At 43.3% G+C, this 16,357-nt stretch overlaps 2 protein-coding genes across 4 annotated transcripts in view; one reads left to right on the plus strand and one right to left on the minus strand.

Annotated features, from left to right (window-relative positions):
* Positions 1–16,357, plus strand: part of LOC147022512 (uncharacterized) — a 155,007-nt gene that overhangs the window by 25,329 nt on the left and 113,321 nt on the right. The gene's annotated exons all lie outside the window — the stretch shown is intronic.
* The window catches only part of LOC147022513 (uncharacterized), an 18,654-nt gene continuing 3,332 nt past the window's right edge, over positions 1,036–16,357 (minus strand). The window contains exons 2-6 of the mRNA XM_085890506.1: positions 15,214–15,374; positions 8,819–11,373; positions 8,360–8,414; positions 3,948–7,904; positions 1,036–2,688 (exon numbers count right to left, since the gene is read on the minus strand). Of these exons, the coding sequence (XP_085746632.1) occupies positions 9,261–11,373; positions 15,214–15,374 (2,274 nt within the window). The 3' untranslated portion in view covers positions 1,036–2,688; positions 3,948–7,904; positions 8,360–8,414; positions 8,819–9,260. The remainder of the gene's footprint in view (positions 2,689–3,947; positions 7,905–8,359; positions 8,415–8,818; positions 11,374–15,213; positions 15,375–16,357) is intronic.

Raw genomic sequence — 16,357 nt, forward strand, 5'->3', positions numbered from 1 at the left:
TGGTGCGAAAGATGCCAATGATTCGAAATGCCTTGGTTTCCACAGCGTGAAGCCGAGAAAGGTGAGAGGCAGGAGCACGAGCCCAGAGAGGAGAGCTGTACTTCATCAGGCTGCGGACGAAAGCTTTGTATGTGGTCAGGTGCTCAGGTGGGCTGAGGAAGGACTTTGCACGATGGAGGATTCCCAGTCGGCAACTGGCTTTTGAGGCCAGGTTGGAAATGTGGCTTTCCCAGGAAAGATCGTGGCAGATAGTGACACCCAGAAGCTTGAAAGAAAGGACTTCTTCCAGAGGATTATTGAGAATGTGGGTGGGGTTTTTCCAAATGGTCCTTTCGGAGAGACACAGTGAGAGTGTGAGATTTGTCCGGATTGAAAGACATGTTCCATGTGTTGGAGCAGTTTGTGATTTTACCCAGAACTGCAGTGAGCGAAGAAGCTGCTGCTTGCCAGTCTGAGGGATGACAGATGGTATGGCAGAGGGAGGAGTCATCAGCAAAGAGATAAAGAGGATTTTCCCGAGATTCAGAGAAATCATTGATGAAAACCATAAAAAGAAGAGGGCCCAGAACGCTGCGTTGAGGAACTCCAGCCTGGAGAGGAAGAGGGAATGAAAGAACTCCATTGAGGGCCACACGTTGACTGCGACAGGAGAGGAAGTCTGCGAGCCATGAGTGGAGATGGCCTTGGATACTATAGGAAAAAACTTGGATGCCGTTCTTTGCTCATTTCATCCTTGCACTTCTGTGAGCTTCGATTTTATTACCTCTGTCGGGGCCGAGGTCAACTACCTCAAGGAAAGAAATCAAGTGAGGTCATGGACCAGCCGTTTATTCCGGAAGATAGAAGACACTTCCGTGCACGGAAGGAAGACCCCAACCAGCTACATAGTTGCAAGCTGAATACAAGGTTTCTGAGCGTTTATATACTGTTTTTACCAAGACATCAGATGGAACTGTGTTGACTTCAAATAAAGCACATACAATGGTATTAGTCTGTCAAATGTCAAATACAATGGTTTTGCTTTGTTCAAAGATTCCTCCTACAATGGCATACAATGGTTGGAGTTTGTTTTCTGATACAAGGGGAGGGGTGTGGGGGTGTGGGGGGAGTAAGAGAGAGTCATTGTTTCATTCTGCTGAATACATGATCACAGGTCAAGAGTTTATTATCAGATATGACTTTACAAGAGGTTATTTGCACTCAAGGAAAGATTATGTGTGTGTTTTTCTTTCAAGCTCACTCAGCATGTATACCAAGCTCACTCAGCATGTATATTTTAGTTTTATCAGTTTTCATGTCTATTTGCTCAACCAGTAAATTATTTCTAAACTCAGTTGATTGAATCATTTAAGCAAACAACGAAGTAAATTTTGATTCTTACATGATTATTGTATTACGTTTAATACTCCAGCTTCCACAGTTTCCCCCTTTTGTTATAACAGAGCAATCCTAACAGTTTGTTCTGGAACGACAAACCAACTAATAAACCAATGTCACCTGCAGGGTGACCCGTATCTTGCCAAAAGGTGACCACGTGTGACTTCTTTAAAGTCACACTGAGGTGAACAGAGCTGCTATCCACCAGGAGCGACTCCTTGAGGAATATCTGCCTACGAGAGATTCCGATGAGAATCGTTCTGCAGAGTAACCATGAAAAATATGCGTTTGCCTCATAACGTTACCAAATGACGTCATAATATCTCAAGCTTGACATATCGAGAAAGCACTCATCGAGGTGTTCAATTTGAGGTACTACACGATATGGTTCCTAAAACTTGAAAATTTGACCTGAGGCGCAAACCATGAAGGTCAAGGCCAATCGCCACCAAAAATTAATCAGCTGAGCGCCAGACCATGAACTATATTCCCATGAAGTTTGAAAACTATCCAATCAAAAGGATAAAAAATAAGGGTTTCGTCGACTCCCCTGATTTGCGACAAAGTGACCTTGACCTTTGACCTTGACCTTCAAAATCTTATGCGCTGAAAGGGACCTCCACAGGCCTCTGATATGCGAAGTTACAAAAATTTCCAATTGTAACTGTGCTCTGCAGAATTTTTTTACATGATTGCAGACAAACAAAAAGAAAAATAAAAAAAATAAAAAAACATAAAAGCTGACTAACATATCTTGCAAAAACTTTGTTTTGGCAAGATAAAAATCAACATTTGTCGTTTGGTTAGTGGCAGGCTCGTTTTCACCGCGTCACCCAGACTTGCGCTCTGTGGTGACTTAACAACCTGGCAAGTGGATGCAACACAACGCGGTGCCACCACCTCCCCTCAGTTTGGGGCGCCCAGGCGATTTTGGAAGGAAAGAACCCTGTGCATACTGAACATATTCATCCAAGAGGCAATCGCCTTTTCCATTCATACGAATCAAATTTTATTTGAAAAAACCGCTTGAATTCATTTTCCCCTGAAGTTTTAAAGGTATTTCTATCATTCCACATCTCTTTATTATAATCAACCATCTGCTTTTGGCTCGTTAGCAATCATTGGTGAATTCTTTCAACTGGGTTTTTGTCATTCACAAAGGCACAAGTGTCTGTACTTTCATATTTTCCAAAAGATTCCACCGTCACGGTGTCTCGACTTAATTTTATACTAAGTTCTTCATTTTCTGGATCTTCTGGATCGTCAGAGATGATTGGTCCAGGGAAACTTGATGTGCCACCACCATTGTGACTGTGGTAAATTTTCACACACACACACACACACACACACACACACACACACACACACACACACACACACACACACACACACACACACACACACACACACACACACACACACACCAATCATTACTTTAATCATGATATGATGACAACAATAGTAATGATCAACATGTGGAGTATCCATGTTCCTCCTCCACCAAACACTTCCATTATCCAAGATACAAACCCTCCTTCCTTAAAATAGCCATGTTTCTCTGCAGCTACCTTCCTTACGTGTTGTACCACGTCATGGACATGTACCTTCAATAAAGCCTGGGGTTCTACAAGATTATTCATTCGCATCCTTATATCTATCCTTGTGCCAGTAATTTGTCCCTCAATGGTTACTTTGGGTCAAATATGTTTCGAGTCAAATATATTTTTCTTCCCCCTGAGATATTGACGCAAAATTTGTATCGGGGAGCGTGATCATCTTTTTCCCTTGTATATAGGAAGTTACGTCTCACCCAATTCCAAGGTTAGTTCCAGTGCCAATCGTCAGTACATTTGTATCCCTCCTTTTTCCAGTTACTTGTTATCTCTCATACTTGCGCACTTACATCCCCTTTTGTCCCTCCTATTCTCGTTCGGACTGGATTAGCTTGTCTACAATCCAGGTACTGACTTGTATCTTCCCCTGAAAATGGGACTACTGAGAGGGGCAGTCCATGCTTGGCGAAGTGGGGTAGCTGTGAGCAAACCCAACACTTGCTTTTGTTCATATTTTCAGCATGTTGTAAAGATATTGCAAACAAGATGTTCAATGGATGTTCAGTTATCCCTTCATATAACACTATGCCTCATTTCAGGCATACAGTGTCTACGTCCCCTGAATCCCGTGTGACATGGGGTGCATAATTACATCGAAGGGTCATACAGGTGTTTTTCCCATACGTGGCTATCTCATGCAATTGGTCCCTATGTTTTCCTCCTTCTTCTTTGCGTTCTCTGTCACGACCCATTCATCGTTTCCCCTTCTCTCAACCAACCAAACATTCTGTTCTCCATGACATTCTCATAATACCGTCACTGTCTGTTATCTTCCATATTATCCCAATTCTGCACGTGCTAATCAAGAGCACTGCGACATGTGTCATAAACCTCCGGTAACGTTCTTCCCACTTGTAGATTTCCTTTCTTCTCTTTACAACTTCCTGCATGCTTTTTGCAATGAGATGTGTGAATCTTATCTTTGTACTTGATAACTGTGGTGGTGACCAATAATACCTGATGTGGTCCAGTCCAACGTGTCTTCAATGCATTCCTCCGTCTGAACACCTTGATGTTCATACAGCGATCCGTCGCCAGGCTGGATGCTGTGGTGTTCCTCTGCAGCTGGTCTGCTCGTGCTTGTCTGACCTGGGAGTCAAACTCTTTGACAACCTTTGTTAATGCAGCACAAAAGTTAATATTTGTCTTGTCCATCATGTATATGTCCATATGTTTTATAGACACTTTACGAGCGAACATTCCATCCATTTCTCTGTGAAGACGGTCGAGTGTTCCCTTCATGACTCTTTTCGTTTCCTCATTGGTTGTTAACCCAGCGTCTCTCGAGTTCTCATCAGCTATTCGTTTCTTTCATCTCTGATGTCTTTCAACTTCAATATTCCATTCTTGACAGAGATGCAGTCCTGCTCGGTGGCGACACTCCTTCAAGTAGCGCCCAGAGCATGTGCCATACCTGCTATACCTCAGGTACGCCATCGACCAAGGTCGACCCTTCAGTCAGTACTATGTGGTATCATCCCTTTGTACCCTCCATTCTCTTTCAGGTGATACAAATTTCTGCCTCATTCCTGAAGCAAATACTGACTTGACAAACCCCCTACTTATATAATTATTGGCCCAATTTCCTTTGCTCTGTATCCTTTTGCAATAGTTAATGAAGCATGCGATGTTATATTCATGGATTGGTCCATCAAATAGGACTGTTGTGTAAATTCTACCTCAAATCCAATCCAAATATCAGTTGTTGCAATTTTGAATTCCACATTCTGTAATTCATTTGCATAATTCACATTCCCTCATTCAAACATCATAGAATCCAATACAGTGCAGGGGTTCATTCCATTGTGCCATATTTCCATCGTGATGCCATACCCAATGTTCGATAACGGGAAATTTGTTTGTATTTCTGCCAAATTCTGCTCAGCCATCTCTCACATGGGCCCATTGTTATAATGAACAATGAATGTTGATCAATAGAAGTGACTTGAACAATCACCTCCATAAACCCGAAGGAACTCGCACAAGTTCAAATAGTGCAATTTGAGATACCATTTTTAAAAGTTCCTTTCAAACAAACTCATCAATATTCAGAAACCAATGCTATCAGACTGGGCATTCAATCAAGGTCCATTCGAGAGGCGGAATGTACTTTGATGCCTTGTCAGTTTGCGAATATAACAGCATGAGTATTGATGTCCATTTATATATTATATTTGCATATTTGTTGGGCAATGATGAGCAACTTCATGAACTACACAACAATCTCGGCATAACCATTCGAATGCCAATTCTGCTCTTCAAAAGTGCTCCCCAATACCAGGCGATCCTCTAACATCCGTGTAGCCGTTGTGCCCGGCTGAGTTGCGGATGTATGATGTCCATAGTCACAGGCATTACCCTCAGATCCACAGCCGTAACACAGAGAAAATGGTTTTTCACCATCGTGAACGATTTAAATCATCACTCATTCACATTAACTCATTCAAACATGCCATGGTAACCATGATGATCAGATACCTTGACCCATGTTTCATGGAGTAATACAAACAGCTGGAATCAGAAATGCAATGGCAAACCACCTTCTGTAATCTTTGCAGAGGTATAAACTCCAGTGCAGTCACCGGTTTGTCATGGCTTTCGCCTGGCATCCTCATCTGCCAGCATCCGCCCACACAATGAGTGACCTGCACCTGCATAATCCTCCATGCAGCACCTTCCACCAAATCTGAATAGTTTTTACCGTCAATTTTCAATCTTTTCTCCATCACACGAGGTACTCGTTTCTCTCGAAATTTGATATGAATACATTGGCTTCGACTTCAATAAGTTTCAATATCCTTCATCTGCAAACCTCTGTCCTGGTGCTTCACACGCAAGGCACCAAACATCCCGAATCATGCCTCACCAGGCAAGCAAGCAATTATTTGCACACCGGTCAATCACAAATTCCTGCTACAATCGACTGCAAAAACTCAGATCATAATACAGTGATACAACCTATCGTGCTTATACAACCGATCTATTGTTTATGCTCAAAGAATTGTCGGTTTTATCATTGTCAATGACAGAGCACTTTGTCAATGACAACAACAACAATCGAACAATTGTTTTAGTTTTTAATCCCACAACCAGATTCTCACAAGCAGGTCCCCACCTGTTCTTCCATCTGCTAAATCTCAAACACACGGCCCAGGAAACAAGCACACTCACAGCAGGGTGTACTCCCACCCCACCTCACTGTACGTGAACTGCTGTTGTTTACATTTCATTTAAGATTCATTCTTTTCCTTTTCTCGAAATCTAAAACTATATTCTTTTTAAATAAGATATTATTATTCCAACGACGTTTGCACACTCTCCACTGAATCCTGAATGTTGACCTCACCCGTTTATGCTAAATCTGAAGATCAATTGTTCTTGCAACCGACTTTGCATATACACACCACCCCCTGAACTCCTCCGGTTTTTCTTTTTGTTGTTGTTTTTTTACAGCCTTGTATCTTTCCTCAATTAATCTCAGGTGGGATTATTTCTGTTCTTAAATGAGTGTCATTGTTGCACTCTAGCATTATAACCTCTTTCGTTTTGTCCTTCCGGTGCGACATCCGGCCACGTGACTAATTCCTTGGGTTTCCGCCATATCCTGACTGGCAACACCGCTGTCATCAATCCCACCACATCCTCGTGGTTTCCTTTGTTACAAAACAATATTTGTTCAATGAATCCTTCTGGATTGTCATCATAATCTTTCATTTGCATTTTTATGGCTTGTAAATCACTCTGGTTCCTGCTCTCGCTTCTGCCGCTGTTGGGAGGAAAGCTATCGCCGACAATATTTTATGTACTTTTCAAAAAGTAGATTGTCGTCTTTCAAACTTCCTCTTATACTTGTGCTTTTCACTTGCTCCTCTCAAGGCTCTTTTTCAGCTCTCGAATCGACTGGTTTTCGAGTTGTTTTTTAATTTTTTTCTCTTTCAATCTTTCTCTTCTTAGATTTTCAATTCTATTCGGGGTGAAATCTTTGCTTTTTCTGTTCTCTGTCCACAACTTCAGATCTTTTGAAGTTCTCGACCCGTATGTTTTGTTCATATACTCGGAATTTGACCTGCCAGGAGCGCATCCTGGTCTCCTATATTTTGTTGTTGATTCCCCATAACTGTTGTCAGCGTTTCCTTTTCGATCTCTTTAAACACTCGTCAGCGTTTTCTTCTCTTGAGTCGTTCTTTGCACCTGCTGGCGCTTTCCCTTGCTCTATATCGTTCTTACCACTTCTCAGTGTCCTTTGTAGCGATTAAACCCTTTGGCCACTTCTGCTTTCTACCAGCCCTCCGCGGCCCCTTCCTCACCTAACCTCCCAAGTAAGGACTTGGCGATAATCCTGCACTTCCCGCCCTCTCGACTCGGTCACTCTTTATAACAATCCCACGTCTCCTGCCCTGCCAGACTCGGTGATCCTTTCAATACGTAAGGCCTCCGCTATTTTACACAACTTGACCATCTACGCAACGTACATCCACACTTTTATCATAAACCTACCAGATGTTACCCTTATCTGAAGGAATAAACTTCTTATTTTCTTAAAAATAAAATAAATAATTTTTTTAAAACCCTAAAGTAAAATAAAATAAATATATGTCTTCTATCTTATCCAATAAACAGATCTGTATGTGTCCTTCCCTTTCAAATTTTGGTTTGAAACCGAGCAACCTCCGTGGAGGTAGAGTTGCATGGACACATGGACACGAAAAGGGTGCAAGTGATTAAGGTCTATGGAAGGTTTAATTACCTGTACTTCTGGAGACTGATGTTTATCTTTTTAAAATCTCGGATCAGCCGTCTGTAAGAGACTGATGTTTCATCTTACTTTCCTGGAGTGCTTGTACGACAGAGTGATGATGGATCTACTGCGAAGCATCACATCTTCTCCAGTGGCCATTCCTGAAACTTCTTCCTCTGCACCCACATCAACAAAAGGATGACAAAATCCCTCAATACCATTGTCCTCATCATCTCCATCATTATTAAGTCTTCCATCGCAATCCTGGAAATATTATATCCTATCAATTGGTTTCTGCATCTCAGTTGAATTTTTCTTCCTTCTTTTGCATTCAATTTCACATCTTTATTGTCTTCATCACAAGCTCCCACTGGATGATTCAAACAATTAATTTTAATGATCGTCCATGTCTACGCAATGACTGACACGTGTACAGTAACAGTCATGCCTGACTTCCACCAAATGGAAGGTTTGTTTGCTGATTGTCTGGATTCGAGTTCAGCAAAATATTTGTTTGTCTTCAACACTGTTGAGGCGCAGACAAAACGGGACATGATGCAGGTGAAGAACAGGTAGTTTAGACCATGTTTGGAAGAGTTTATAATGTACGATAAGAATCTTGGCAACTTACGTTCCAACTGGTACGATGGTTTCAGGTGAGCTGGACGAAGCACCTTCTGAGGGGCCTTTGGGAAATACAACACAAATATGAAAGATTAAACACATTGATATCTTCATCAGTTTGATAACTTGTTCAGAAAGGGCCACAGAAGGAAATGCATGGATGGAACAGGTAATCGTTGAAAAGGTGAATCGGGTGATCTCATCCAATCGAACGGAGGTGAAGTTCTTGTTCTATATTCTGCATGGGAATAACCATTTCTATAAGATACCTTCCCACAAAAATTATAATTACAATTATCTCCACAATTAATGATATTCTTCTTCATCGAAGGAAGTGTTAACAGCAATGTCTGTGAAAGACAAAGTGCCAAAATTGATTTCAACTTCATGTTTTGATCTTAGAGTTAGCTGTGTTTGCACTCTGTGTGTTCACCTGACCTGTCAAAAGGTATTGAAAAGTGCTCACCTGTTGAAGGTCTTGCATCGCATTTGCTTCTGCTGTTGCAGCCATTCGTCATGGTGAGGTTTCCGTTGAGGATGCAGCCAATGAGAAACGTAAGTTGGTGATTAATTGCTTTTGATCAACAATGAGACCCCACCATGGTTTTCTGAAGCTTTGGTGTCTTCACTCCAAAAGTTTAGGTTCGTGTTCTGATGAAATGTAAAATGTCCATCAGGAGTGAAATTCCCTATCCTTGACTGGAGTTTCCAAAAAAGGTTTCGGTTATGGCTCCGATATGATCTCAGGTAAATTCACTTGTTTGGAAGAGACCGTGTGTTGATGGAAATAGTTTTCAATAGAATATACTGTCTTTCTTTTATAGTGTGGAGCATGAGGAGACTGTATCATGTGAGATGGGACATGAGGAGGGACGGTGGTGATCTTTGGAGATGAGGCGGGATGGTCCTCATCTACGGAGATGAGGGTTGTCCTTGGGCTTCTTCAGGAGGATGACTTTGTCTCCTCTGATGGTGTATTGCCCATTTGGATCACTTTCTCTCTTTTTGTCAAGTTCACTCAGCAGCAACTCTTGTTTTTCTCTTTGGAGCTGAGTGTAGTCTGGAGTGATAAATATATTTCTTGTCCACAGAGAGGGATCATTCAAATTCCGGATCTTCTTATTATTCGTAAGAACCTGATTCCTGTCAGACTCGCATCTGAAAACAACTTTTATGGGTCTGGAGCTGTTCTCAACATAGCGTCCAATGCGGAAAGTCCGTTCAGGCTCGATGTCCAGGTTCATGGCTTTTATTAATTTTGCCACAGCCTCCGTATCATGTTCACCTTTTCCCTCCTTCACTCCACGGAACATGAGGTTGTTTTTGCGCCTTTCAATTTCCGCTCCTTCGTCCTTGAGAAACTCAGATTGAGAAGAATGTTGTGGCTCCCGTTTGGGTGGCAGCCGATGAACATCGTGCTGTTTCTGCTGACGTAACCTGACTTCACGTTGAGGCTTCGGTTGTTTTTTGAGGACATCACTGTACAGTTGTTGCTGCTGTTGCTCGTCATCACTGTGAGGGTTCGGTTCAGTCGGCGGCAGCAAACCAACATTGCCCTCTTTCTGCTGTTGCTGCTGCAGCTCGTCATTCGTTCCAAGCATTTCTTCCTCGTTTTTCTCAGCAAGCTTTCCTGTATTTTTTACTTCGGTCTCTATTTCCAAGACCTCCTTCTCCCTTCCCTCCACATTATTTTTTCTGTCCCTCATCTCTTTCTCTCTCACCGTTAACATGAACTCTTTCAGTTTGCATTTAACTTCACATTGTATTCGTTCTTCCTTCTGTTCTCTCTCTCGAACACGAATCTCTTCCTCGTTTTTCTCAGCAAGCTTTCCCGTATTTTTTACTTCGGTCTCTATTACCAAGACCTCCTTCTCCCTTCCCTCCACATTATTTTTTCTGTCCCTCATCTCTTTCTCTCTTACCGTTAACATGAACTCTTTCAGTTCCCATTTAACTTCACATTGTTTTCGTTCTTCCTTCTGTTCTCTCTCTCGAACACGAATCTCTTCCTCGTTTTTCTCAGCAAGCTTTCCTGTGTCTTTTACTTCGGTCTCTCTTTCCAAGACCTCCTTCTCCCTTCCCTCCACATTATTTTTTCTGTCCCTCATCTCTTTCTCTCTTACCGTTAACATGAACTCTTTCAGTTCCCATTTAACTTCACATTGTTTTCGTTCTTCCTGGTGTTCTCTCTCTCGAACACGAATCTCTTCCTCCAATTTACGCAGCCTGCACTCTCCATCGTTGAGCTCCTCTCCTTTTTCGTGCATACGAATCTGCCGTTTATATATCTCCTCATCTTTCCCATTCATTAATGCTTCAAACGCACTTTGTCGCTCCAGCTCCTCTTCTTTACCTCTCTGCAGGTGTTGCTCCTGCTGCTGCACACGTTTCTTCCAGTTCTGAATCTCGAACATTCTATTTTCCACAACCAGCGTTTTCTGGTTAAGTTCTTTATTTTTGCGTTTGATCCACATTCGGACTTGGAATTGGTCTTTTGTTCGTGCAGATTCTTCTTTCTTTCTCATCCTGAGCTTTTCTTCATTTTTCCTCTGTTCTTCCTCATTTTTCCTCCACTCTTCATTTGTCTTTCTCTGTTCTTTTTCATTTTTCTGCCTCTGCTGTTCCTCCTCTCCTTTCTTCCGGTCCTTTTCCTCCTTTTGCCATAACTCTTTTTCCAGTTTCCATTGCACGTCCTTTTCCATCAACTCATGTTCCATTTCCTGCACAAACTTCTCTCTTTGTACAAGATTTCTTTCATTTTCGACCAACCGAGCCTCATATTCCTGAAGCTTTTCTTCCTCTGCTCGTAAAACCTTTTCTTTCTCTTTTTGATATTCTTCCTCTTGTTCATCATTACCAAAGTTCTGTTTTGTTGTGAACTCCATTTTGTCAGTAATTTCCAGAACTTCCTTTCCCTCTGCTTTCTGAATCTCAAGGGGTTCAGTTTCCCGAACCTCCGTGACCAACGGTGGATTAAGTTTCGATTCATTTTTCCGTTTCACTTTGCATCGACATCGTAAACTGCAACAAAACAAACAAACATTCTCAGTTCAAGCTTAAATGAAGTTTTACATCACATGAAAAGTATTGAACACATGGTTTTGTAAAGCATAAACAAACATGTTCCACGAGTGTTACAATTCTGGAGTATACGGAATATGGAGCATGCAGATGTAACTTAAACAATGTCCGTAGGAACGGTGTGGAACGATGAATCACACTTGATTATTTGAAGAATCTCATGTAATGGTCGAGGATGTTATGAACTTTTGCATTTGTTTTTGCTGAAGAAGGAAATTGTTGGTGTTGCCTGGTGTTGGCGCAGTGGTAAGGGCAGTGGCTTGGGACCCTAGAGGTCCTGAGTTCAAGCCCCGTTGGGACACTGAATTAATATATGTATGTATATGTGTATATATATATATATATATATATATATATATATATATATGTATCTATATATATATATATATATATATATATATATATATGTATATATATGTATCTATATGTATCTATATATATATATATATATATAAATATATATAAACCAAGTAGAAAACACCAGGGGGTTGACTCAGCCTGCCATCCTTCCGAGGTCGGCGAAATGAGCACCAGTTGTACTGGGCCCGGTGTATGCCCCGGTTAGAATAGGTGTACCATATCCCTGTGTGTCGTAAGAGGCGACCAGGGTTGCGTCAGGAAGGGCATCCGGCGTAAAAACCTATGCCAAATCATTATGCGGACAACAAAACGAATTTCCATACCGGATCGGTCGAGGCCCGGGTTACCAACGACCGCCACCGGTACCGGTGGTCAGCAGGGTACCAGTGGAAATTGTGCTACTGCTGGGCGAAGGAGGAGAAGGAGACGGGGAAGGCGAGTCCGGAGGCAGTGGGAGAGGGGGAAGGGTAGAAGTGTGGAGGTGAGAGTTGGAACTCTGAATGTTGGGACGATGACTGGCAAAGGGCGAGAGTTGGCTGATATGATGGAGAGAAGAAAGGTGGACATACTGTGTGTACAAGAGACCAAGTGGATGGGGAGTAAGGCGAGGAGCATTGGAGGTGGTTTCAAACTGTTCTACCATGGTGTGGATGGAAGGAGAAATGGTGTCGGGATAATCCTGAAGGAAGATCATGTCAAGAGGGTATTGGAGGTGAGGAGGGTGTCTGACCGAGTGATGAGTGTGAAGTTGGAAATTGAAGGGGTGATGATGAATGTCATCAGTGCATATGCCCCACATATGGGGTGTGAGATGGAATATAAAGAAGATTTCTGGAGTGAGTTAGATGAAGTGGTGGAGAGTGTATCCAAGGATGAAAGAGTGGTGATTGGAGCAGATTTCAATGGACATGTTGGGGAAGGGAATAAAGAGGATGAGGAGGTGATGGGGAGGTACGGCCTCAACAAGAGAAATGTGGAAGGGCAAATGGTGGTAGAGTTTGCAAAAGAATGGAAATGGCAGTGGTAAACACGTATTTCAAGAAGAAGGAGGAACACAGGGTGACATACAAGAGTGGAGGAAAGTGCACACAGGTGGATTACATCTTAAGTAGGAGATGCAACCTGAAAGAGATTAGTGACTGTAAGGTTGTGGCAGGGGAGAGTGTAGCTCGACAGCATCGATTGGTGGTCTGTAGGATGACTTTAGAGGTGAGGTTGAGGAAGAGAGTGAGGGCTGAACCAAGGACCAGATGGTGGAAGCTGAAGGAGGAAGACTGTTGCGTGAAATTTAGGGAGGAGGTGAGACAGGCGTTGGATGGTGGTAAAGATGGGTGGGATGATTGGGCAACGACAGCAGAAGTTGTGAGGGAGATAGCTAGGAAGGTACTTGGTGTGACATCTGGACAGAGGAAGGAAGATAAGGAGACTTGGTGGTGGAATGAGGAAGTACAGGAAAGTATAAGGAAGAAGGGGTTGGCTAAAAAGAAGTGGGATAGTCAGAGAGATGAAGAAAGTCGGCAGGAGTACAAGGAGTGGCGTAGAAAAGCAAAAGAGAGGTGGCAAAGGCCAAGGAAAAGGCATATGATGAGCTGTATGAGAAGTTGGATACAAAAGAAGGGGAAAAGGATTTATACCGATTGGCAAGACAGAGGGACCGAGCTGGGAAGGATGTGCTGCAGGTTCGGGTGATAAAGGACGCAAATGGGAATGTGCTGACGAGCGAGGAGAGTGTGTTGAAAAGGTGGATGGAGTACTTTGAGGAGCTGATGAATGAAGAAAATGAGAGAGAGAGAAGGTTGGAAGAGGTGGAGATAGTGAATCTGGAAGTGGGGTGGATCAGTAAGGATGAAGTGAGGACTGCTATGAAGAAGATGAAAAGTGGAAAGGCGGTTGGCCCAGATGGAATACCAGTGGAGGCATGGAAGTGCTTAGGAGAGATGGCAGTGGGGTTGTTAACCAGATTGTTTAATAAAGTCTTGGAAAGTGAGAGGATGCCGGAGGAGTGGAGATTAAGTGTACTGATTCCGATTTTCAAGAATAAGGGTGATGTGCAGAGCTGTGGAAATTATAGAGGGATAAAGTTGTTAAGCCACACCATGAAGTTGTGGGAAAGAGTAGTGGAAGCTCGGTTGAGAGGAGAGGTGACGATCTGTGAGCAGCAATATGGGTTTATGCCAGGAAAGAGCACCACTGATGCGATGTTTGCTTTGAGAATGTTGATGGAGAAGTATAGGGAAGGCCAGAAAGAGTTACATTGTGTGTTTGTGGATTTAGAGAAAGCTTATGATAGGGTGCCAAGAGAGGAGTTGTGGTATTGTATGAGGAAGTCGGTAGTGGTGGAGAAGTATGTGAGGATCGTGCAGGATATGTATGAGGACAGTGTGACAGCGGTGAGGTGTGCGGTAGGAATGACGGACCGGTTTAAGGTTAAAGTGGGATTGCACCAAGGATCGACTCTGAGCCCTTTCCTGTTTGCAATGGTGATGGACAGGTTGACGGACGAGATCAGACTGGAGTCTCCATGGACGATGATGTTCGCGGATGACATCATGATCTGTAGGGAGAGTAGGGAGCAGGCTGAATCGAGCCTTGAGAGGTGGAGGTACGCACTGGAGAGAAGGGGAATGTTAGTCAGTAGGAGAAAGACGGAGTACATGTGCGTAAATGAGAGGGAGGGTGGTGGTATGGTGCGGTTGCAAGGAGTTGAGGTGGGGAAGGTGGATTGGTTTAAATACTTGGGATCAACTGTCCAAAGTAACGGAGAGTGTGGGAGAGAAGTGAAAAGAGAGTGCAGGCAGGATGGAGTGGGTGGAGAAGAGTTGCAGGAGTGATTTGTGACAGAAGGGTAGCTGCAAGAGTGAAGGGGAAAGTATACAAGACGGTAGTGAGACCAGCTATGTTGTATGGTTTGGAGGCGGTGGCGCTAACAAAAGACAGGAAGCAGAGCTGGAGGTGGCAGAGTTAAAGATGCTGCGATTCTCGTTGGGAGTGACGAGGATGGATAGGATAAGAAATGAGTGTATTAGAGGGACAGCGCAGGTAGGACGGTTTGGAGACAAAGTGAGAGAGGCGAGATTGCGATGGTTTGGACATGTGCACAGGAGGGAAACGGAGTATATCGGGAGAAGGATGTTGAAGATGGAGCCGCCAGGCAGGAGGAGAAGAGGAAGGCCAAAGAAGAGGTTCATGGATGCGGTGAGGGCGGACATGCGGGTGGTTGGAGTGTCAATGGAAGATGTGGAGGATAGAGCAAAATGGAGACAGTTGGTCCGCTGTGGCGACCCCTAGCGGGAGCAAGCCGAAAGAGGAAGAAGAAGATCATCGTACACAATAAACTCTCTCCAAATATCTGAGCGATCTTGTTCTCTCGTGGATGAAGGTATGATCGATATTGATGAATAAGTCACTTGTGTTCTTTACCAGTGAATGCAAAGCTTTCTTTTGGGGCTCCCCTTGTTGTTGAACCAACATGATGGATCAAATGTGATTACAACATAAAATAAAAGGAAGGAAGTCACGATGAACGCGACGTCGCGAACCACAGACATCCCTCCATCCTCAACAGCATCATTCTGGTAAACCTGTGGAAATAGACAAGGGCAGGGGAAGGAGGAATGTTTATTTTTCATTTAAAATTAACTAAACAATGTTTTTACAAATATTTTACGAAATCTAAAAGTTCATGACAAAATAAGAACATTATCTTGAAATGTTTTAAATACAAACACGATGGCTCATGGAATGGTCGAGAGTTTACTCGTTTATGTAATAACTGAGTGATGATGAGAGAGGAGATTCGAAGGGCATGGAGGGAAAGCATTCTGGGACTAGTGTTTGCTAATCCACTTGCTGGATGTATGTATTTTAGACTATCAAATACTACCTGTCACTTCACTGATGGGAATACTATAAGTTGGGACAAAATAGGGGGGCAGAGGGAGGGTGGAGGGGGAGAGCAAGGAGGGGTGTGGGAGCAAGGAGGAAAGCAGAGAGAGGAGGGGTGGAGGAAGTGACGGCACCGTGAGGTGAGAAGAATGGAAGGCACACGTGTGGTGGAGCATTAATTCCGATTCATAGTCTCATCAAAATGATTTTCCATTTTATACTGATAATATGAGAAATACTGCTTGGAGACCAACACCACTCGGACATGTCCAGAGGAAAACACCGTCCGGAGACAAACACCGCTTGGAGACAAACACCGCTTGGAGACAAACACCGCTTGGAGACAAACACCGCTTGGAGACAAACACCGCTTGGAGACAAACACCGCTTGGAGACAAACAGCGCTCAGAGAAATCCAGAGACAAACACTGCCCAGACGCATCCAGAGAAAAGCAATGCCCTGTCGTGTCCGGATCCAAGCTGTCTGGAGACACTCGCCACCCAGCCATGTCCGGAGATAAATACAACACTGGCAAGTCTGGATACAAACACCGCTCAGAGGTAACCACTGTCCAGACACGTCCAGAGATAACCACTGTCCGGACACAACCAACATCCAGAGAGAGAGAGAGAGAGGAAACAATGGAGAGGGATATGGAAGGAGGGTGCTGCACTGTAT

This window comes from Eptatretus burgeri, chromosome 8 (genome assembly GCF_056783735.1).
Source record: "Eptatretus burgeri isolate ZD-2024b chromosome 8, Ebu_testis_v1, whole genome shotgun sequence".
Taxonomy (NCBI): Eukaryota; Metazoa; Chordata; class Myxini; order Myxiniformes; family Myxinidae; genus Eptatretus; species Eptatretus burgeri.